The sequence below is a fragment of the Cynocephalus volans genome, chromosome 2 (assembly GCF_027409185.1).
Source record: "Cynocephalus volans isolate mCynVol1 chromosome 2, mCynVol1.pri, whole genome shotgun sequence".
Lineage (NCBI taxonomy): Eukaryota > Metazoa > Chordata > Mammalia > Dermoptera > Cynocephalidae > Cynocephalus > Cynocephalus volans.
In genome coordinates this window covers 168,215,262-168,236,698 of record NC_084461.1, presented here as the reverse complement: position 1 = coordinate 168,236,698, position 21,437 = coordinate 168,215,262, and the positions used below count along the sequence as shown (strand labels likewise).

Below are 21,437 nucleotides of genomic sequence, written 5' to 3'. Positions count from 1 at the left end.
CGGTGGGTCCGAGCGTAATCACAAGAGTCCTCCTAAGAGGGAGGTAGTAGAATTAGGGAAAGAAGGCAACGAGTCCACAGAAGTACACGTTGGAATGATGCACTTTAACAATGGAGCAGGTGCTTCCAGAAGCTGGAAAAGGAGGGAAATAAATTCCCCCTACAGCCTCCCAAAGGGTCGTGGCCCTGCAGACACACCCTGACTTTAGGACTTATGACCTCCAGAAGTTTAAGATAATAAATTCATGCTGTTTTAAACCACTATGTTTGTGGCAATCTATTAGGCAGTAATAGGAAGCTAACACACAACCCCACAGGTTTTTGGGAGCATTAAACTTGTTGACACATACACACTCAAGAGCATTTAGCACATAGTATGCAAATGTTGGCTGGTGTGATTACTTTTGCTGAGTTCCTCACATGGTTGCCAAAGTGATCTTTTTCTAAAGCACATGCATGTCATCAGAAAATCTTCCAGGCCTCCCCCACAACACACCATGGAAAACCCCCTCAGCAGGGCACGCAGCTTCCAACCTCGCCCCTTCTCACCCAGCAGTGCAGGGAGCCTTCCCACATCCCCCGCCCCATAACCACCACCTACCTCCAATCACACAACAGTACAACCAATCTATGGACTGTTTGACTTCCCCCAATAAAATGTGCATTCCAGGAGGCTAGGGGCTCTGTCTTACTGACTTTGGCTGCCTTAGCAAACGGAATAGGTCGTGGCACATGACAGGTCCTCAATACATAGTCATCCCTTGGTATTCTCAGGAGATTGGTTCCAGCACCCCCCAAGGACACCAAGATCCGGGGATGCTCAAGTCCCTGATATAAAATGGTGAAGTACTTGCATATAACCTATGCATATCCTCCCATATACCTTAAATCATCCTTAGATTACTTACAATACCTAATGCAATGTACATGCTATGTATATAGTCATTACACTGTATTGCTTTTTAATCTGTATTGCTTTTTGTAATATTGTTATTTTTCATTTTTATATTTTAAAATATTTTCGATCCACAGTTGGTTGAACCCACAGATACAGGGTCACCTGCGATTGTCGCCTGCAGTTGAAAAAGTCATGAAGCAGCAGGCTGACCACACTTGGCGTGCACTCTCCTCAGATCCTCGGAGACTGAACTACTTACTCCCTACCCTCTCAGACATCACTGAGAGCAGCCTTGGTCTGACAGCCTCACTCTTCTGCTAAAGCCCTCCAAAGGCTCCCTGTGGCCTCTAGGCCAAGCCTCAAGGCCTCCTGGATTTTTCCGCACCTCCATCCCCATTCTAATAACTCTGAAATTCTCTGCTCCTGGAAAGTCAGGATTCCCACTTCTGGACGCTTCTCTATCCTGTGCCTCTGCCTGTAATACCCTTGCTCACCTCCTTCACCCGGATAACACCTGTGCATCCTTCAGGTCTCTGCTGAAAGCTCCCAGAGGGAAGGAATTGGGATCTGTCTCCTGCAGTATCCCTGGGACCTAGCAGTACAAGGCACCTGCTGCATAAACAGAAAGCTGTCTCTAGGCCCTGTGCTCCCTGGTGCCTGGCTCACTGCTCTTGAATCCTGGCTTGGCTCCGACCTGGGGGCTCTGCCTAAGTGTTCTAGGCCTTGAGCCCTGCCCATCTCCTGATCTATACTGCCAGAGACCAGCTCCAGTTGAGTTGTGGGTCCTTGAAAGAGGGATGAGGAAGCCGGCGAAAATAAAAAACACAGACAGAGACCTCAATGCATCAGTATGCATGTTCTCTCTCTGCGAGCTGTCAGCGTATTGCAGCTGGAGCACAGTAGAGCATGAGACAATGCCTTTTATTTAGATTTTTCTCTGCAGGGGGTTTTTGGGTACCATTTTTATTACATCAGCAAGCTTGAATTAATAATTTTAAAAGGACAGGGGAAGCCAGTTTTTTTTTCCTTCGTTAGCACGTCTCAGGTGATTAGCTCGTGCTTCCTCCTTTTGGTATCAGGTTATCAGATCGGGACCATCTTCTCATTGTCTTGAAGTTAACCTGTGACCTTTTCCGGTTGGCAAGCTGTGGTTAATATCTACCCTATTAACAGGGTGGGACTATTGCAGTTGCAAAGTGATAGACAGTACTATCATATGACCTATGTCTATTGCTAAACGTAAGTACAAATTTGTTAAAAGGGAAAATGCTAACATTTAAATTCTAATGGGGGTCTAATGATCTTATGTTCTAACGGAATGAACCTACTGTTCATATGGAAAAAGAACAGTGGGTATTTGAGCAGCATTATCATGTACATTTTGAGGTTATGCATTTGCTGTGGCCCTGTAATCTTGATCTAAATGTTAAAGTGTTCTTGTGCACAGCACCATCCCTCACAAAACTAGGTGTACTCTCTTACTTTTCTAAGATCTAATTTTGCAGGTTTAATAATTTTACAGCATATATTTTTATCCCAACACCTGATTCTTAATGATTTATTTAAAACTGGACACCAGCAAGTAAAGGGAATTCTACGCTTTCATTCCCATATACTTAATTTATCCCAATCATATAATTTCCCATTAATGCCAACCATTCTCTTGCCATTAATATAATCTCCAGTAAATGATGTTTGCCAACTTATATTAGGCTGCAGCTCATATTTAGTCATGAGCGGTGCTTTTGGAACATATGTTGGTGTGGTCAATTTATCATAAGCGGATAATTTTAAATTGTCCAATTTACTCGGATCCTCTGTGGGAATGTTGAGTTCAATGACCGCATAATTATTTGTGTTATTTTTATAATCTTTTGGGAATTCAGAGAACTGCCACGCTAACCAAAATATTGAAAGAGAAGGCAAAAGCCACGAAGCCAAGGCAGGAACCCTTATGGTTGTAGCAAGTGCTCATAGCTGCGGCCTTGCCAGCAGCTCTCCCTCCAGCGGCCTTGCCAACTTGGAGAGGGCCAAGCTGACTCCTTTAGGATCCTGCCATGGCGTGGACCGTGCCACAATACCTCTGCTGGCCTCATGGGAATTAGTCATGACTTGATCTATGGTCCCTCCCACCCACCTGGACCCCAGCTCCGATGCCATCAACCACTTACTCCAGCTGTCCCAAATCAAGACCTGGCACTTCTGCCAGTGGAAATGGGAAAAAGCACCATTGTGAACCACTTTTAAACAAGGGGACAGGAGTAATAGGGTTACTTCTTGGAACATACATACTGATGGCACCGCTACATTCCCCTTCACTTGAACTTTGTCAAAATGTATATGGAATTGTACTCAACTTTTGATATTTCTTAATAAAGGCAGTGCAAAAAGCAGGAGGGAGGGGGCGTCTGGAGACCAGGCACAGGGGGTTCCTTTCCAGAACAGTCGGCTTCCTACTGGCTAACCAGTGTTCTCCAAACTACGGTTCTGACTCACATACTATCAGTAGATGATAAAATAAATTTATGGTGTTTCACATTGTACAATTTTAAAATATAAAGTAACAATATGCCAAAATACAATGGACATTTTCAGAAAATTTTTGTTTCAACTGGTACATATGTATCGGTGCTCTGTGTCACAATGGAAACTGTATTTCTTCCTATGGGTTTAGGTCAAATGTTCTGAAGAATGCTGAGCTAGGCCAACCCTTCTTTTCTGATCATTTGTTTTTTTTTATATCAAAGAATTATCTATGTTAGTTTTACCCTGTAAGTTGCTCTTTGGTTTATTTATAGTCACTGGAACTTTGGGATTCTGAGAGAGGTAAACCAGGAAGAACCAGCTGGCCAGGGCCAGAGGCCTCTCCCCACAGCTACACAAAGATGGTGTCAGCTCGAGAAGTAGGAGAGTGCCTTGGGGAAGTCTTAAGGCTCCATATCCCTCCAGGTCTCAGGTTCCTCATCCACTTCTAAACCGAGTTTGCCAAGCTCGAGGTCCCTGGGTATTAGCCACTCCTGTGCGGCTCCAAGGGGCCTGGCATACAAAGCGCACGACCAGGCCCTGCAGAAGGGGGCAGGGCTGTCCTGAGAGCCCCATGCAACGCCAGCTCTCCCTTGATGAAGTGGCTGCAGGTGACCTGGGCTGGACAGGCGGGGTCCTGGGGAGGGACCGGGGTAGGCGCAGGAAGCGGGGGCGACACTGGCACTCGGCTCTGGCGGACCCCTCCGGAGAGGAACCAACATCAGCGCCCTCGCGCACCCTGGCGCGCTTACCCGAAAGTCGTGGGCGGTGTCCTTCACTGGCTGCACGCGGTGGCCCTGGTGCCGGGGCTCGGCCTGGCACGAGCAGCACAGCAGGTCCTTGTCCTCCAGGCAGAAGAGGCTCAGCTGGCCACGGTGTAGGCGGCACAGGCGCGGCGAGCGCTGGCTGGTCCAGCGCGCGCCCTCGGCCTCCTCGCGCAGCAGCTTCTCCACCAGGTTGTTGAGCGTGTGGTTGGTACGCAGGTCGGCGGGCGACGCGCGGTCCTTGCACACCGGGCAGGTGGGCGTCGCCTGTACCTCCCAGCAGCGGCTCACGCAGCCGCGGCAGAAGTTGTGGCCGCAGCGCAGAGTCACGGCGTCGTGGAAGGGGTCGTAGCAAACGGCGCACAGCAGCTCCTCCTTGAAGGAGCGGGAAGGCCCGGGCGACGCGCACGGGCTCAGCTCCATGGCACGGGCTGCCAGCTCCAGCACAGCGGCCCCGCCCACCCGCCTGGCCGCTCGCGACTCCCGGCCCCGTCCCCTCTCGCGGCGCTGAGCGACGGCGGCGCTGGCCAATCGCGCGGGGCGCACCCGGCCGGCTCCGCCCCACTTCCGGAGGAGCGGGGTGGGCCCTGTGCCCGCGGTCTGCGCTTGCGTGGGTCACGACGCGTCCCGGGTGCAGCGTGGAAGAATCTTCCGGCGGCGCTGCAAGGCTCACGTGTCCCCGGAATCTACTTCCGACTTGAAATGGAACCCCTCTTCAACCAGTCCCTGCAAATCCCAGGCCTGTGAGGTGGGAGAAGCCAGATCCCAACCTCCTGGTTCCGAAGTAGTGGCTGGACCCTAAAGCCCCGTAATGGTGTCACCGCGTAGGGTTTGTGGGGCCTTCTCAAGGACTGCCCCCACTCCCACGTTAGTCGTTATTTGCCGTGACCGGTCTTATCCGGCCCCCTCGGTAAGGGGGAGAGAAGGGTTCCGAAAAGACACGATTCTTGTCCCGTGGTGGATAAGTGGACAAGTCACAATCCTTTAAACTTCCCCCTTAGTGAAATGGCTGTACTCTGTCTCGTCTCTGCGAAATGTGAGGATGAAAGTGAAGCAAATATGGAAGGTGCTCGTGATGTTAGGCAGGTCCCCATTGAAACAGAGGGACGGGGACTGTTCGGGAGACCTGTGCGCACTGAGGTCCACGCTGACCTGTGGCCTGGGGAGCCCCCGAATCCCCCCAACTCCCCCCACTCCCCATTCCCACCTCTCGGTCACTGTGCGGCCTTCACGTGGAGGACACTTTTCACCTGGCGTCTGTGGGGAGGTGGTTCTGCACCTGTCCCGTGTTCCTGCATGTCTCAGAGCAGAGGCACCCAGAGCCTCTAACCAACTTTCTTTTCAGGGATGTTTCTGTGGTGAACAGCAGTGGACAGCAGAAATAATGTCTCCCTAAGGCAAAGGTCTGGCAGACTCACTCCCCATTATAAAAGATTAGGGTTTCCTAAACTCGAATAACACAGCAACCTACGTGGCCCTCATCACACAGGCTTGTGGGAACTGGGGGCTCAGGAAATGGCCCGTTGATAATACCCTGACTACTGCAGTTGCTGTTAGTAATAAACTATCCTTTGTCTTTGACTCAGGAGTCTCGAGTCAACGTGTATGAAAGTGTGGCAGGCTAACTTGTTAATTTGCAAGTAAGGTAAAATCTCAGACTCTTTAGAGTTTTGACCATTTCCTTCTAAACTTTTCCTCAGAATATTTCTTTTTCAGCAATGCCAAGGGGATGGATACCACTAATTTTTATTGCCTTCGGTGTTTCTTACGCTGGTCCACGGCCCTCCTGGGGAGCTTTCTAAAAGCACAGATTTCTGGGCCCATTTCAGTCTACTCGTTTCTTGGGGGAGGGACCTAGGAATCTGTATTTTCACCTGATCACAGGTGATTCTCAGGCACACTAAAGTTTGAGAGCCATATTCTTGATCTCCTCGCCCAACAAGTTGTCAGGGCTCTAGCTATGATTACTGATTGGAAAATTAACCTTAGAGGCAATATCCAAAAAGGCCACAAGATGGGGTAACGCTACACTCCAGGCACCTCCCTGGAGAGTCTTATCTCCTGTATCTTATTCTTTCTTTGTGTTTGTTCTCTTATCTATGTGTTCCAGTTGCTCTGCTAATCTACTCTCTGAATTGCTATCTTTGTGTTTCATTTTGTTCTTTTATGATTTTCCTTAATTTTTTCCCCCTCAGACTCCAAATGGGGCTGCAAATCAAAACAAGCATGAGGAGTAGAAATTATCATATCTATCTTTTCAACTACAATACGAAGGTTAATGTATTAGTCCATTTTGTGTTGCTATAACAGAATACCTGGGACTGGGCAATTTATAAAGAAAAGAGGTTTATTTGGCTCACAATTCTGGGATAGCTGCATCTGGCACGGGCCTCAGGCTGTTTCTTCTCATGGTAGAAAGCAGCAGGCAGCAGTGGGTGCAAGCACATCACGTGGAGAGAGGAAGCGAGAGAGAGAGAGGGAGGTGCCAGGGTCTTTTAAACAACCAGCTCTCACAGGTACTAATAAAGTGAAATCACACTCACTATTCCCACCCAGGGAGGAGATTAATCCATCCATGAGGGATCTGCCCCCATGACTCTAACTGCTCCCAACACTGCCACATTGGGGATCAGATTTCCACATGAGTTTTAGGGGGACAACACATCCAAACTCTTATCAGTTAACATTAAATCAATGTGGTTCTTCAGTTTTTCTGGAAGTCTGGGAAGGACTTGGTTCTATTTCAAGCTCTGCCACCAGCCAGTGGGATGACCTGGGGCATATTATTTTGCTTCCTTTTCCTCAACTATAAAAGGAAAGATGGAACTAATTGCTCCAAGCTCTTACCAGCTCAGACACTCCGAAGTTGTTTTATTCATTGCATAATTTCTGGAAACACGGTGACTAAGACTTACTCAGAGACAAGGAAAGAGAAATCTTGGCGATTTTAATCAATCTGTCACCAACTTCTGTTTATTCTTTCAGTTAAAAGGACCTTATTCAGCAGTCTTTATAAGGACTTTTTTCAGAAGTCCTTATTGATGTTCAGGCTGTATGTATACTAGCTAAATTACAGTACTGCAAAAGCCTACTGTGAAAGTTCTTCCTTCCTCTAACTTCCCCCATCTCATACCCGAAACGTCCTTGCCAGGCACTGCTGATTTCTAAACCCCTTGTTATCACCGTGTAAACTTATGTAAGGAACGATAACTTTCTTAAGTGTTGTGTTAGGAAAAAATTCCTAGGTGCAGAGAGAAGAGGGGGGAATGGCCTTTGTTTTTTTCCTTTTGAAGCAGTGAACTGGAAAGTAGCTGCTGCAAATAAAAGGCAGAGATTGTTAGATAGGATAAAAAAAGCAAGACCCAACTACATGGTGCCTACAGAAATCCACTTTAAATATAAGCATACAAATAAATTATATGTAAAAGGATGGAAAAAAGATACACCATGCTAATACTAATCAAAAGAAAGCTGGTGTGGCTATGTTAATGTTGTCCTAAAAAGAAACTAAGACCAAATAAATACAGCAAGGATTTATCAAGCCAATATGACAATTGCCAAGTGGGGAGACGCATAGGCACGTCAGCCTGAGAAATGCATTCCAAAGAGGGCCAGCAGAGCATAGTATTATATAATCACAATAAAGGGGAAGGATTAAAGAAGAAAAAGACAGCCCTGCCTAAATTACTTCATCAGGTTTTCTACTGGTTGTACATACATGTGGATTTGGGATTATTACTAAGTTACATAAAGGTTACAAGAAGCATTCTAGGTTATTTTATGACTTTCTGGTGCCATTAAGTCTGCTTGTAAGTACAAATGGTCTTATGATAACATTTTCCAGGACAGGTTGACGTGATTACTAACTTATTCCAGATCTCCCAAGGCACTATGGTTTAGCTGACCCGATCAGAACAGGGTTTGTTTTTTTGTTTTTTGGGGTTTTTTTGGTTATCATTCATATCAGACAAAGCAGATTTCAGATCAAGAAACATTAAGGAGAACAGCTGCTGAATAGGACAGTTGCAGGCTGGCAGTAGCATGTTCAGAGACAGGCGTCAGAGCTGCAGATGGAATTGGACTTGTTCATGAGAGTTACCAAGGAAATCTTTGAGGAAATCACTGTAGTCTGATCCTTGGTGTGAAACACAGTGACAGCCTGGACCTTCCTTGAGTCCTAAACCACAGAAACAAGAAGCCTGGGCTCTTAGTTGGTCCAACTAGTACAGGGAGAACTTCCATAAGAACTAGGGCTTAAGGCAAGTGACAAGGGAAACAGGATAGTAAACTGCCTGCCTCTGGGTCAGATTCGGCTGCAGACATTTTTTATTTGATCGATATTCTTCCCCCCCCCCCCCGTGTATCATTTCTGATCTTTTAAGCTATAAATATATAAAATGCAACTCAAAATGATTTAAGCAATAAGGGGTTGAATTATCTCACATAACAAGAAGTCTGGAGGCAAAGTTTCAGGGCCAGTGATGTAGGTGGCCCCAGACTGTCATTGGCCTGTGACTTCCTTTTGGTTGGAAGATGACTGTAGCAGCTCTGAGCATCTTACCCTGATTTGAGCCAACATCTAGAAACGGAATAGGGCCATTTCTCCCTCATACGTCTCCTTTTTAGAGCTAAGAAGACGTTCCTAAAACCCTCCAGAAGACTTCCCCTCAGAGCTGGGTCACATGTCCACCTCTAAATTCATCCTGGCAAGGGGAATGAGACCATGACAACTGACTTGAACCCATCAGGATTTACCTGAGTTACATAGCAGAGGGTGGTAAAATACACATAGCATAAACATTACCATCTTAAGCATGTTTAAGTGTACAGTTCAGTAGTATTAAGTATATTACCATTGCTGGGAATTAATATACTTACTTGTTTCTGGAGAACCAATCTCCAGAACTTTTCATCTTGCAAAACTTTTAATCTACACCCATTAAACAACTCCTAATGTTCTCCTCCTCCCAACCCCTGGCAACCACCATTCTGTTTTCTGTCTCTAGGAATGTGACTACTCTAGGTACCTCATGTAAGAGGAATCATATAGTATTTATCCTTTTGTAACTGGCTTATTCACTTAACATGTCAGCAAGTTCCTCCGTGTTGTAGCACGTGTCAGCATTTCCTTCCTTTTAAGGCTGAGTGCTATTCCATTTCATGGATATACCACATTTTGTTTATCCAGTCATCCATCGATGGATACTCGGTTGCTCCCATCTTCTACTGTGAGTAATGCTGCTGTGAACACGGGTGTACAAACGCCTCTTCGAGACCCTGCTTTCGATTCTTTTGGGTATATGCCCAGAAGTAGAATTACTGGATCATATCGTAATTCAATTTTTACTTTTTTGAGGAACTACTGTACTGTTTTCTATGGAGGCAGCACCATTTTGCACCCCAACCAACAGTGCACAAGGGTTCAGATTTTTCCACATCCTCACCAACACTCATTACTTCTTTTTTTTTTTTTTTTGATAGTAGTCATCCTAATAGGTGGGAGGTGAGAACTAATTGTGGTTTTGATTTGCATTTCCCTAATGATTAATGACGCTGAACATAGTTTTATATGCTTGTTGGCCATGTGGATATCACCTTTGGGGAAATATCTATTCAAGTCCTTTTTCCATTTTTCAATCGGGTTATTTGATTTTTTGTTGTTGAGTTGTAGATGTTCTTTAAATATTCCATATATTAATCCATTATCAGATATATGATTTGTAAATATTTTCTCTCATGCCATAGGCTGTCTTTTGACTCTCTTGATTGTGTTCTTTGATGAACAAATGTTTTTAAGTTTGGTCCAATTCATCTATTTTTTACTTTTATTGCCTGCAATTTATGTGTCATATCCAAGAAATCATTGCCAAATCTAAAGTCATGAAGATTTTTCCCTATATTTTCTTCTAAGAGTTTTATAGTTTTAGGTCTCATATCAGGTTTTTGATCCATTTTTAGTTGAGTTTTTATTTTTATTTTTTTGTATGTGGTATAAGGAAAGTGACCAACTTCATTCTTTTGCAGCTGGATGTTCAGTTTTCCCAGCACCATTTATTGAAGAGACTATCCTTTCTCCATTGTGTGGTCTTAGCACCCTTGTTGAGAATCATTTGGCCATGCATGCTGTTCTGTACATTGATCTATCTGTCTGTCTTTATGCCATTAGCACGTCATTTTGATTACTGTAGTTTTACAACAAGTTTTGAAATCTGGAAGTGTGAGACCTCTAACTTTATTTTCCTTTCTTAAGATTGTTTTGGCTATTCAGTGTCCCTTGAGATTCCATATGAATTTTAAAATGGATTTTTCTATTTCTGCATAAAATGCTGCTGGGATTTGATAGGGATTGCATTAAATTTGTAGATTGCTTTGGGTAATATTGACATCTTAACAATCGTAAGCCTTCCAATCCATGAACACAGGATGTCTTTCCATTTATTTATCCTCTATAATTTCTTTCAGCAATATTTTGTAGTTTTCAGTGTACATGTCTTTCACCTCCTTGGTTAAGTTTATTTGTAAGTATTTCATTCTTTTCAATGTTATTACAAATGTAATTTTTTTCTTTTCCTTTTCCTTTTCATATAGATCACTGTCTGCCTTTGCTTTTAAAAAAAGGAAGATCTGGCTACATTTAGCTTACTTTCCTGCCTGGCAATAGAGTTTTGAGCGAATGGCAGCTGCTCCCTGTGGGAGGCACATTTGTTGTCTGGTTTGCCGTAGTGTCTATCCAGCCTGCCTCTCAGTCCCTGCCTGGCCCTTGTAGACATTTGGGCTTTTGACTCCTTGTCTGGATCGTCCACAGTGGAGGTTACACACTGCTGCTATTCATTGTGAGGGAGCTAGAGAGGCAAAATGCTCTGGAACCGACAGGCACCGTGGCAACTGAACAAAACAAAATCAAAGCGAATTTTCCATGTTCCTGAAATTCATCTTTTTTTTTTTTTTTTTTTTTTTAAAGATGACCGGTAAGGGGATCTTAACCCTTGATTTGGTGTTGTGAGCACCACGCTCAGCCAGTGAGCAAACCGGCCATCCGTATATGGGATCCGAACCCGGGGCCTTGGTGTTATCAGCACCGCACTCTCCCGAGTGAGCCACGGGCCGGCCCGTGAAATTCATCTTTAAGCCCCAATTATCTTATTGCAAAACATTTTGGACAGAAACTTTTGTGAAATATATTGTGTGCTTTTTTCTCTAAAATAAAGGATGCAGAATAAAATTAAACTATTCTTCATGATTCACCAAATAGACAGTAATGGCTGTACTGTGTGGGCAATGAAGTGACACCTTCAGCAGTTAATGAGGTATGTGGGCTTGTTGGTCTCTTCCTGTAAATGGCCACAGATACCTGTGTTCTGAGCACTCTTGCGTTTGCTGGGTGTGTTTTTTATCTCTTTCTTTCTAGAGGTTCTGCTTGTTGCTAACGATGCATCTGTCTGCAGCAATCTGCTTCCACTGCCCAGTGGATGCTTCCAGCACGTCGTGGGTTGGGACCAGATAGCCACGTCTGTTAAAATTGCTGAGGTTAACAATGGCAAGACCAGGGTTGTGCAGTCTCTACACTGCTTCAGAGCTTACCCACGGGGTGGGGGTGGGGGGCACCAGATGAGCCCACTCCCAGGTGGGAGTACAGAATTGAGAGCCAAGAACACCAAAGCTATAAGTTTTGGAGCTGACTCCGAGTGGGCAGGGCGGCAGGGCAGTCTCCTCTCTCCCCCAGCCACTCTCTGTAGGAGTGTCCTGCAGCCCACTGTCCAGCAGCTCTTTTGAGAGGAAGCCCTGCAGCTGTGCCCAACGGCGGTGGAAACCGCATGGCCTCCGCAACACTGAGCGGATCTCTGCCTGTTGTTCTTTCTTTATTATTTTTTAATTGAAATAATTGATTGTACATATCTGTGGGGTACCGCATTGAATATCAATCCCTGTGTGCAATATGTGATGCTCAAATAAGGATAATTAGTGTATTCAACATTATACCGTGTGATTGTTTTTCATGGCCCTTTACCAGTTCCTCCCTTACCCCCCTCCATCTCTTCCTTTCCCACCTCCGGTAATCTCAGTTCTGTTCTCTCCTTTGGAAAGTTCAACGTATTAATGTGATTGTCGTGTCTTTCTATTTTCTTTTTTTATTTGTTTATTTTTTTAGTTCCCACTTATGAGCGAGGACATGCAGTATTTGTCTTTCTGTGCCTGGCTTATTTCACTCAACATAATTTTGTCTAAGTTCATCCATGTTGCTGCAAATTCTGCCTGTTCTTCTTTAACGGAAAAATAAAAAACACTCTTCTGCCTTTTCCATCTGCCCTCCCTCTTGGGACCCAAATCAATGTCTCAATGACTTATACGTGTCTTTATTTTTCCCAAGGAAGTTCACATTAGGTTATGCCCAGGAGTCCCTTTTTTATTTTTTCTTCTTTTGTTCACTTATTTTAACTTTTTCATCATGAACATTTTCAAATACACTCAATATTTCAGAGAGAACAGTACAACTAACCCCCACATGCTCTTCATCAAGCTTACATCATCAATTTTGCTAATTTTGTTTCATCTCTTCACATTTTGGGTGGGGAAGGGATGGAATACTTTAAAACAATCTTTTTTTTTTTCAGGAACTCATTTTTAAAAGTTATAACAGGATATAATTACCATTAATTGTCAGCTATGAGCTGTAGCATTAGCAAGAAAATTTATGTGTATTATTTCTAGTTCTTCCAAACACTCTGTGAGGTAAATTATTCCCATTTTATAGATGAGGAAATTGAGATTCTGCCTTAATTTGTATCTAAAAGAAAATAGGCTAAATGGTAAGAGGTTCATAGGTAAATGAGGTTAGAATGCTACGAGGGCAAAAAAAAAAAATGTTTTTTTCCCTCTATTCTCACACACTATTCACCAGTCACTTCTGACACCAGATGTGTGCAGGTTTCTCCCCACCAACAACCACTTCTCCTGTGTAGTGGATTGAATTATGTCCCCCCAAAACTCCCTGAAACTTGAATTGTGTTTCCCAAGTTTTATGTATTAGAAACTTTTATGTATTAGAAACTGTGACTGTTAAGAGGGTGGGAAATCCTATTACAGTAATTGAAAGGTGGAGCCTTGAAGAGGTGATTGGATTGTAGGACTGTGCAGTAGTGAATGGATTAAAAATGGTGGTCAGTGGCGTGGTTCTGAGGGCTTTAAAAGAAGAGAACAGTCTGTCTTGCTCTCTCTCTGTTCTCTCTATTTCCACCATCTTGCGATGTGAGACCTCTGAGTCACTGTTGCCACCACCAGATGGACTTTGGACTTCCCAGCCTCAGAAACTGTAAGCAATAAATGTCGTTTTTCTTTATAAATCACCCAGTTTCAGGTATTTTGTTATAAGCAACATAAATGGACTAATACATCCTGCGAACACCAGCTGGACGTTCTCTCATTCAATTCCGTGCTGACACTACCTACTGGAGAAAGCGTCAGACCCCATAGGTTGAGGGCTCAGTCCCACAAGACGGCCCCCACTGCAGATGCCAGTCGCAGGTCCCAAGTTGTAGCCCAGGCTTCTGACCCACCGGCTATAAATCGGGGTTCCCACAACCCTCTCCTCAGGTTTGATTCATTGCTAGAGCAGCTCACGGACCTACTCACATTTAGCCACTTATTATAAAAGATATCACGAAGGATATAGATGAACAAGATGCACAGGGCGAGGTATGGGGCAGGGGTGGGGAGATTCCAGGCCCTCTCAGGGACCTCTGTGTGTTCAGCAGTCTGGAAGCTCTCCAAATCTGTCCTTTTGGGTTTTTAGGGAAGCTTCGTTATATAGGCATGATTGACCACATCATTTTCCACTGGTGACCAACTCAACCTTCAGCTGTCTCTCCTTCCTCAAGGTTGGGGGGTGTGGCTGAAAATCCCAACCCTCTAATAATGCCTTGGTCTTTCTGGCAACCAGCCCCATCCTGAGACTGTCTAGGGTCCCCCAGCCACCAGTCATCTTATTGACTTACAGAAGACACTCTTGTCACTCTGAAGATTCCAAGGGTTTTAGGAGCTGTGTGCTGGGGCAGAGACGAAATATATATATTTTCTTCTATCACAATAGCACAGATGCGGCTCAGGCTGTGATAACAGAAAGGCCCCAAATGCAGTCACCTGAACACTTCAATGTTCCTCTGTCATGTAAAAGTTCAACTAGGTCCAAGATGAGCATGGTGGCTGGAGGGCTTCAGGAATCCCAACTTCACCTCTCATGTGGCTTGGCTGATCTCAACATTGAGGACCATCTCAGGTGGAGGTGGACAGGGCAGGGGGGAGGGTGTGCCCATTCCTTGCAGGGCACGATTCTGAGATGGCACCAAAGCTTCTACTGACCCACCATTGCCCAGGGCTTAATCACATGGTCACCCCTGCAAGGGAGACTGGGAAATGTGGTCTTTATGTTGGGCAGCCTGTGACCAGCTAAAAATGGGGGAGTCTATTATTAAGTGAAATGGACAATGGGGGACAACCAGAAGAACTTTCATGGGTGCAATAAAGAGTTCTTTTCAAGTGCACGGCATGGTTTTGAGTTCTTTATTTAGGCCTCAACTGTGGCCCATTTGGTAAATTTAGTGATACCTGGTTAAATTAGAGATAGATGTCTCTTGGTGATGAAATACTTCAATTATTTAGTCCTTGTGCCCACAAGTTTTGCGTCTATTTTTCTGTTATTGTCCAGAATATTTATAACCATGTTATTCTTTTAGAACAAGATTTATTCTAATAGTAAATTTACATTATGTGATTTAATTTCATCATTTATAATGGAGAGGCCCCAGTTACATAATATTACAACCCTGTCAATGATGGGTTTTGATTCATCTCTGCTCTTTACCACCTGGGTGGTTGTGGACAAATTATTTACCTTCTCCAAGCCTCCTTTTCCTTTCTGCAAAATAGAAATGCTACTATCTACCTCAGTGATTGTTGTGAAAATTACCTGGATGACAGATGAAAGCTCTTGGCACACGATGAATAGTCAATCAATTGTATCCATATGGCAGATATGTATGTAACCTACCCTATTTAATTCCTATCATGCCTGGAAACGATAACCATAGCATTTTTTTTTTTTTAAAGATGAACGGTAAGGGGATTTTAACCCTTGACTTGGTGTTGTGAGCACCACGCTCTCCCAAGTGAGTGAACCGGCCATCCCTATACAGGGATCCGAACCCATGGCCTTGGTGTTATCAGCACCATACTCTCCCAACTGAGCCATGGGCTGGCCCTTAACCATAGCATTTTTATGGCATGCTCACACCTTTCCCTTAATTCAGGCTTCACAATACCCCGTGAAATAGGTGGAGCAGATAGTGCTCGTCCTTCTAGAATTCCAGATTAGGAAATACAAACTCAGAGAGTCGATTCACTCTCCCAAGGTCACAGCCTCTTTCCTCCCAACTAGATCTTTCTTGCGCACGTTGAAACCTGCTGCACTGACTATCAGCTTAAACAAATGACAAAACTGCCCTCTTTTAGCCCACAGGCCCCTTCACCACCCCCATCTCTCCATTCCCCTTGACAGCAATCTTTTCGGAAGAGGTACGGGCCGTGCCATCTCCATGTCTTCACGTCCCCTTCCTTCATCAGTCCACCCGTTTGACTTTTGCCTCTTCCCGAATTTGCTCCTGGTGAGAGCCTGACCTGAAAGCCTCTGCTCCCTCTTACTCTTGCCCTAGACGATCTCATCCATTCCTGTAGTTTCAAATGCCATCCCAAAAAGCTTCTCACAAGCTCAGACCACTTTTATGAGCACCAGTTCCAAGCCCTCCCAAGGAGGGTGTGCTGGACAGGTTAGGGGGACCCTTTTCACAGCAGTCCTGAACCAGCGTGGGAGAGGTCTAGAAAGAAAAGGATGAATAGGAACGAAGCTTGGAAGGATTCCGAGGACTTAGAGACTGCGTGGCTGCGGGATAACGAGGGAGGAGAGTCAAAAGTGACTTCAAGATTTTCACACTTGTGCCCGGGAGACCGTTGCTGACAGTCACGGGGAAGACGGGAAGGGGGTCTGTGGGAGGCAGAACGATGCAGGTTGCAGACTCGGACTGCATCGGGGTGAGGGTGGAACATCTGAGTGGAAGAGTCGAGCAGCTAGAGAGGACATCTGCTCAGTCTTTTTTCTTTTCGGTTTTCTCCTCCACAATGGCACTCGGTCAGCTTGAGACACGGACCCAAGCAGACAGAAGGGAACTAATTATCTTACTTCTGCACTGGGTTGGGTGGTTATTACAACCCACAGCGAGCCATGTGCAGCATCGTGGAGAGCATTTCTATACAATTCTAGGGCTTCCGGAGGCATTTGGCAGGTAGTGGGAAGAAATAAGTGACCGCCACCTTTCTCTCTCGAGGGCTACGCTGAAAGGGACACAAGGAGACTAGGAGGTGGAGTTGGCCACAGCAGGGAGCTTCTCAAGGTCTCTCATTAAAAACCTATGATTCTTGAGTCTAGAGCTAGGTTTTGGAGATTTTTTTTAAAAAAGCACTGAAAAAGTCAATGACCTCTGAAAACTGAATCTCTGAAAACCCACCTTTCCCCAAATGAGGTCCCTGAGAGACGAGACTGTAGTTCACGCCTGTGGCCACACAGGGGCAGCACACACAAACGCACCTCTCCTCGAGCCCGCCTGGGTGGGCTCTGCTCTGTGAGTGGCCGCGGCAACCACCCAGAGAGGACTCTCGACGCCTCACTCAGGCATCTGACCCCACAGCCCTGGACCTTCAATCCCCTCATTTCCCCGAGGAGAATACGCAAGGGCCACTGCCGCCTGCAGCCCTCTGACAGCTCCCTGGCTGTGTGGTCAGCTACCCCCTGGTCATCATCGCACCCTCCCTGGCTGGCTTCAGTTTACCTGTCTGGCCTGCCTTGTCACTCCAAGCCCTGGCTAAGGCCTCTCTCCTGGCCCCTGTGCAGCCACCAACACTACCTCCACGACTCCCAGTGAGCATGGGAACGGGACAATTGGTGACCAGGATGAAGGGGGCTGCTAGCACCTGCCCATCAGATGGGCGTTTGGCGTCCTGTGCAGGTGGTGGCCCCCGCTCCAAAGATCCTGGTTTTCAGCAGAGCCCAGGATGGCATCCAGATAAAAGCTACAGGTAGTCCACCGGTTATATTTTGAGAAACATTGGCTTTCTGGCTTCGTTAATTAACTTGAGTCTCCATCTTCTCTTCAGAAAACAGAATCCAGTGCAACCACGCACACGAGTGCTTCCTCGGCAGGGTGGTGGCACTTAGACGTGCTCTCCAAATACTGGCTTTTCCTGTCGTTCTCCAGGGATGGCCGATCCGCTGAGTGCAGGGTGGGAGGGAGAGGGATTGTTGAAGACTGGCTGTCACTTGCGGCTAAGCAGCGTGACGCCGCACACCTCCAGAGGGCGCTATTCTCAGAGGCTGCTACAGGGCAGCCTGGGCGTCAGATCCCAGCCATCCACGGGGCACAGAATAAAGACATTTGGGGCAGGGGCTCTGAAGAGGAACTTTGAGGGCGTCGGTGACACTGAATATACTCCAGCTCTTGACCTTAAGCCACGCCTAGTTCACTTCCTCCTGCTCAAGAGAGTCTGGGGTCTTTCTAGTGACAAGGAAGAAGTGCCACTGAGTGCCCTCGATTCCCTGCCTCCAATCTCGCAGCCCTGCCAGCCTGAGTAAAGAGGTGACCAGCCTCTTTGCTCCAGCAGCAGAGCGGACTGATATGAAGACGGGGCCCCAGGACAAGGTGGCCCCGCGTCTCTGACTGTTCTTGTCTGCCCTCTGATCCTGCACGCTCACAGCTCAGGGGCCTGGCCCCCGCTGTCCAGGGACCAGTTCCGCCAAAGCCCCTGGGGGTATGTGCCTGATCTCCCATGTCCAGCAAGGGGGCTGGCGCTACTTTAGGATGTGGAGAGACTGGGACACAAGTGCTGAGCGTATGGGACAGGGAACAGTCTCCAGCAGGTGGAGTGGGAGGAGGAGTGCAGGGAGGTAGGAGTTGCGGGGTCAGCCACTCTCACAAGGGGCACGTAACATCTGAGGATCCCATTTGGGGTGGCGGGGATGGCAGAGATCGCCTCCCCAAGTCGGCTGGGCAGCTCGGGGAATTGGTGGCAGCGTCTATTGCAGAGTTTATGGTAAGAGTCGCAGCAGGCAGGCAGACAACACACCCCACCCTTTAAGGAAGTGGGGTGGAGAGCTGCAGGGGTGTGGTTAACAACGAGAGGAGGAGGGGGAAACACAACCTGTCAGCCTCTTACTCAGCCGCAGCCTCCGGGCCGGGCCACGCACCCGCCGTCCTACCTGCCGGGCCCCAACTCACCTGCACCTGCCGCAGCCCCCGACTCACCTGGCCGAGCAGAGCAGCAGTCGCCGGAGCCCGCACCTCCCTCCGAGTGAGTCCCCTCCCGCGGTTCGGGGCCAGAAGTTGGAGGCTTGGCCGGGTGCAAGGGGAGGAGGTGGGGGAACAATTCTGGGGTGCGGGGGCACCTGGCCGGGAGTGGGAGTTCCTGGGAAAGGAGCGCCAGACCCAGAGTCGGAGCCGAGGGCGCGGCGCACCCCCAGAGCTCGGCAACCTTGGCAGGGGAGAGGGCTCTATTTTGGGAGTTAATTTGAGACTACGGGGTGTTTCTCCCTTTGTCATCTTAACATATTCAGACGGGGGGCTGAGGGTGACAGGGTGAGGGCACAGCTACGCTGCCTGCCTCTGTGGGTCAGAGGAGACAGCCCCAGACTGCGTTCTCAGAATCTGACTTCAGCTCCTGCCCCAGACCTCTGCCTGTGTCCTGCCCTGCTCCAACCCCCCATCCCCGCCTTCAGGAGTCCCCTGAGGGTCATGTTCCGTCTTCCACACCACATGCACTGCTCCTGCATCTATTTCTTGCCCCCCGAGAAGGGAGAAGGCATCTTCTGAATCATGCCCCGACTGAGGCAAGCAGGCTCTGCAAGGGACAGAAGCCTAATGTGTGTGTGTGTGTGTGTGTGTGTGTGTGTGTGTGTGTGTGTGTGTGTGTGTGTGTGTGTGTGTGTGTGTGTTTGGGGACAGAAGTTCACACCTGCCACACTCGCTCTTTGCGAAGCTGCCTCTGAATACTTCTCCAGGGTTAAGTGCCGGGCTGCCTCCTGCTTTCAGGCTGCGCGTGGGCAAAGCTTTGGGTGGGTGAACATGGAGCACACTGGGGATGTTCCGACGCCCACCAAGCCCCACCACCTGCCCTAACCCTCAGCCATCTGATGCCAGCATCTCCCCATACCCCACACTGGCAGCAAAATCCAATTCAGCTCATTTAAGGTCTGGTGGGAGAGAAGCGGCGGAAGGAGGTGCCCAGAGGTGGCACAGCCAGGAGGATTTGAGAGCTAGGGCAGAATAGCTTTAAGCAGATCTGTACCCAGACCTGAGTCGCCGCCCGAGGCCAGGGGTGCGAGGAGGTCCCCCACGTCGTGGCTGCTCTTCTTGGCTCACCTGGTGGGCTATTGCAGACCTCAGCTCCTGCCTTTCCCAGCTGCTCTGGGGGTAAGGGGAGGAAGTTACATGATGAAAAGAGATTAAAGACAGAAGAGAGGAAGGAAGTAGTCATGTTCCGCGTTGATTCATTCATTCATTCATTCATTCATTCAGTAAGTCCTTACTGGTTTCCCACCCGCAGCCAGGTGCTGGCACTGGGTGTGGGAGACAACAGAGTAATATGGCCAGGTGGGGGCTGCCATGCAAGGTGCTGACTGACCCAGAGCTGGAGGGCTGTGGGAAGAGCTGTCAGGATGGCCAGGAAGTCTTCCTGGAGGAAGTGGCTTGAAGTCAAGAAGAGAAGGATCAGCACAAATGAGCCAGGCCAGGGGAAGTGGGGAGGAGAACAGCATGGGGCCTGGCAAGTAGGAGGCCAGAGGATAGAGCAGCAGGAGGCTGGAAGCCTGACACATCCAAGATGAAAGTCGGGGGCTCTTTGGAGCCCAGAGAGTGCAGGGGTGAGGGAAGCTGCAGGGGTAAGTGGAGACGGCTCCAGGAGGGCCTGGGAGGCCTCTCAGGCTGCCATGGTTACTCCTGTTGGAGCAGCACTGGGCTTTGGAGCCGGGCATGAGGCTTCCCCGCACGAGGGTGGGGTTGCCAGGTTTACTGAATGAAAACACAGGACACTTGGATTTGAATTTCAGATAAACAGCAAATTTTTTTTCAGTGTAAGTACATCCTGTGCAATATTTGGAACATACTTATACTCGGGCATCATTCAGTATTTGTCTGAAATTCAAAATTAGCTGGGTGTCCTGTGTTTATCTGGCAATGCTGCTCCAGGAGTAAGTTGGGTGGGTGCCATGCCGGGAAGGAAAGGCTGGGAGCTGCCCAGATGCCCTGAGGGCAGTCACGGGGCATATTTATCCTGTAACCAGTCCTTCTGGATTCCATTTTTGGGCTCCTTCACTGGTTGACTATGTTATTATTTTAAAAATAATAATAATTCCCTGGTCAGCTTATTTATCTACACAGCTGAAGGAGGATGGTATCCTGAAAGAAATCGGGCTTTTGTGCCTCATGAACCTGGATTCAAATCCGTATAGACCCATCGGGTCTCAGCCTCAGAGGCCTCTGTTGGGAAGTGAAGACAGGACCTGTTGCTGGGGGGATCTGCGGTAACGTGTGTAAAGGGCCCAGTGAGTGCTAAAGAAAACGTGGCGCACGTTCATTATGCCATTATCATGGCATCGTCACAGGGTGGCTAAGGTAGACAGCATCCACGAAGCCTGGGGCTTGCTTGTCTCTGTTCGTGTGTATGGAGCATGGGGAGGCCACAGAGCCGCGTGGCAGGACCCCTGCTGCCAGCGGCAGTGGGGTGAGCCCACGGCAGGAGGGGAGTCTGCACTCATCTTTCAGCTTCTCCATCCCCTTCCCGAGTCACCTGATTCGAGGGGAGGAGATGTCCAGTCCTCTGAGTGAACCCATGGAGAGAAAGCACACGACACGCCCCGCACCCGCCTGCACAGACAACCAGCCGCGATGTCTCTGGCTGTATGACGCATTCCCCATTAAGAGAACAGAGCTCGGGAGCAGGGGAAGCCAGGCACTTTGGGAACTGTGTTTCGACTCCACTGGGAGCATTTCTAAGAACAAATTCAGGGCCTTCTGAAAGGGAACCAGGAGGGAGTTGAGGATTTGTTAAGAAAAAGAGGACATGGAAAGTGTGCTTCCCTGTGGGAACCTCTGAGTTAGAAATGGTCCCTCTCCCCAGGGGCTGAATCTCCCCGCCCCTGCCTAGAGATGAGCATTT

The 21,437-nt window shown here is 47.7% G+C and overlaps 1 protein-coding gene across 3 annotated transcripts in view; it reads right to left on the bottom strand.

The window, feature by feature from the left end:
- TRIM35 (tripartite motif containing 35) overlaps positions 1-4,614 on the bottom strand; it is a 35,830-nt gene extending 31,216 nt beyond the window's left edge. For all 3 annotated transcript variants that reach the window (XR_010022636.1, XM_063086705.1, XM_063086706.1), the window contains exon 1: positions 4,173-4,614. Coding sequence is in view for 2 of the 3 variants with exons in the window: in XM_063086705.1 (XP_062942775.1) it covers positions 4,173-4,607 (435 nt within the window). In the remaining variant the exon portion in view is untranslated. The remainder of the gene's footprint in view (positions 1-4,172) is intronic.
- Between the last annotated feature and the right edge of the window lie 16,823 nt (positions 4,615-21,437).